Raw genomic sequence first — 2,992 nt, forward strand, 5'->3', positions numbered from 1 at the left:
CCTGGAGGGCTTATTTCTGTCAAGATTACAAATGATCACAAGTCATTAGATTAGATGTTAAATGGAAAGGACATTTAGCCTCCAGATGAGGATGAGCATTGCCAATATTGCTATTCTTGATTTAAAGAGTTCATTAGAGAAGAGGTAAAAAAGTGAAATAGACGATCATGAGTGATAAGGCTTTATAAATCATTTGTAACTCGCGTTTGTGGCATAAGCGGAAAGTAAGGATCGATGAATGATGTTTTGTCATAAGTCAATGATGTGTGGATTGCGCATATTTTTTCAGCCAAAAATTTATAATTTCTGCTTGTAGTGTTATTTGCAGTTGGTATGACATCCGCGACTAGTCCAATCATCATCAACTTCAATTCACTCTTATTCCAACTGCATGCCGAAAATGATAAATATGAAGGAACAATAGTCGACAACTCCTATCACAATGCAATTACTTGTATGTCGTATTTCGACGAAAGTTACCATGGAATAAGTTTGTGCAACCTTTTCTTCGCCGACTGTTAATTTTTTTATACAACTTGAAATACCTTTCCTCTTTCTTTCTACAACAATTTATCTGCGAGCAAGCACTCCCCTTACAATCAGTGTACTCCCTAAACCGTACATCTGATGATCAGTTTATCATTTATTGATTGAAAATTTAGTTTAAGAAGAACATGTTCCACTGACCAAAGTTCAACAAATTAATGGTTGTTGAAGATATTAAGACTTTTTACCTGCTCCCCATCTTAATTATCATTCAATTTAAAATGGATTTCTTCTGTTTTGTAACAGTTTTTTTCCTTTGCAAACAGGCACATTTACATTCAGTTCATCCTTTTTATTTTCCTTCCAACGACCCATTTTTTAACTTATTGATTGAACCATTTATTTAATCAACTTTAATTGAAAAAAAAAACGGCATCTTGAAGTGATCGATGAATCATGTAAGTCGGCAGTAGCATTTGACTGTATAAGGTAAACTTAAGGCCAATAGAATATAGAATACAACGCCAGACAATGCACTGAATAATTTTAAAAGTCTGCACAATCATACAGAGGCATTTGGAGAAAATGAAACAATTATCCATAATAATAGTAGTAATAGGGAGGATAACCGTAGGAATAAGGAGAGTAACCGAAGTACGGATAATAATAACCATATGGAGAAGAATATGGGGAGCCTCTACCATATGCTGACCCCAGTAATGAAGCTAGTAAAAAAGTTCCAAGTAAATCTGAACTAGGAAAAGCTTGAGGAGCTTGAGGAACTTGAGCAGGTTGTTCAGTTCGATTACTTCTCTGACCAACAACCAGCTGTCCTGCGTTACCATTGGCGAACACTCTCTTAAATTTAAAAAGAAGAGAAAAACTGGGAAAGTTGATGCTTAGATGAACACTAACGCCTAATACGTTAATGTAATATGTGAAAATTTAATGTTTGAAACTAATAAGAAGCATGAAACTTACGTTGCCTCCTACTCTCATGTTTTGTGAGAAAGTAACAGGATTAAATGCCAATGCCAGTGCATCCGTTTCAGTAACTGATAATATTGCACTGAAAGTAAAGGAATACATTAGCAGATATGTATACTTAATGAATAATGCAATAACAGCAAACACTTTAGCTTACATTATCGTTAATGCAATCAAATATTTGGTGATAACGAGTGACAGCATAATAAGCAATCCAAATACCTGCAATATAATCAGTAGTGTATAATTGGTACCATTACAATATAGCTTGCATCTTGGCTGCGTTCCTCAGTTGAAGGAAATATTTGTAGATGTCGGAAGATAAGTCTGCTCATGAGTAAACCTGGAGGGCTTATTTCTGTCAAAATGGCCCCAAATCATCAGACTAGTTGTTAAATGGGAAGGGCATTTAACCTCCAGATGAGGATAAGCATTACCAACCTTGCTATTATCGATTTAAAAAGTTCATTAGAAAGAAGAGGAAAAGGTGAAATAGACGATCGTTAGCGATACGACTTCACAAATCTTTTGCAACTTTGCGAGATAATTCATTTTATAACAGATCAAACAATTTTCAAAGTCTTTAGGTTGGGCTTATGTTTTCCCGGCTGGAGAGATGAACATATAAATTTTCTAAAAAATTCGCGGACAATCAAAAGCTTAATTATCATAGCATTTGACATTTACTAGATCATATTTGACTGATATCTTGACCATAGCGTTAACAAAAATCGCCCATTTTCAATTTCATGTCGATATTTCGAAGTAAATATTTTTATGATAAGAGCTATTAAGAATGATCAAACGAAGAAAGAAATACAGAATGCAGAATTTTACGTGATGACTGAAATGATTAGAACTTTGATTTGTTGGAGAGAGAGAGAGAGAAGAAGTGGATGGAAAATAAATGAATGCCTCATATGACTATTAACTGAAATTACTTTTTGGAAAATAAGTAGGCAAACATTTGGCACACGTCCAGGGGTATAAAATTGAATCAAAATTTTAAACAGAAAAGAAAATAAAACAAAACACAGGAACGGACAATCAAAGAGAAATCTGCGAGAGAAAAATTATAATTTTCAAAATTTCATACTCCAAAATGATATCTATCAGTAGGCTGGTTAAAATCCCAAGCAATGAATAATCAAGTTTGATGAATTGCAAAGGGAGGGAAAAAGAGAAATGACCAATGGACAGGTCATCTTTTTGTCAAAAGCCACATGGATAAAGGAATCTTAGTTTATTATTGCCTCTTTTCACAAATGAAATTAGTCACAAGAATATGAACTCGTTATTCATTGCTATAAACCTTTATTCTTTCTGTTTTCTTCATGTCAATTTTCCTATTTTGTTATTCACATTGATTATTCTGAGAATCTCCGTAGGGAGTAAATATGGCTAAGGATTGCAAAAATTTGATTTTCCTTCGGCCATATAAATTTTGGCATCAATAATTTCGCTGTAACATTTCATCATTCCGATAAAAAGATATTAGCAAAAGTAAAAAATTTGTATT

General features: G+C 33.6%; 1 protein-coding gene across 1 annotated transcript; it reads right to left on the bottom strand.

The window, feature by feature from the left end:
• Positions 1 to 916: 916 nt before the first annotated feature.
• Positions 917 to 1,701, bottom strand: LOAG_17896 (hypothetical protein). Its single transcript, XM_020450560.1, has 3 exons — positions 1,631 to 1,701; positions 1,468 to 1,555; positions 917 to 1,344 (listed from the first exon to the last, which is right to left on the bottom strand). The coding sequence occupies exons 1-3, from the start codon at positions 1,675 to 1,677 to the stop codon at positions 1,081 to 1,083; spliced, it is 399 nt and encodes a 132-aa protein (XP_020305740.1). The 5' UTR covers positions 1,678 to 1,701; the 3' UTR covers positions 917 to 1,080.
• Between the last annotated feature and the right edge of the window lie 1,291 nt (positions 1,702 to 2,992).

The sequence above is a fragment of the Loa loa genome (assembly GCF_000183805.2).
Source record: "Loa loa unplaced genomic scaffold supercont3.147, whole genome shotgun sequence".
In the NCBI taxonomy this organism is placed as follows: Eukaryota; Metazoa; Nematoda; class Chromadorea; order Rhabditida; family Onchocercidae; genus Loa; species Loa loa.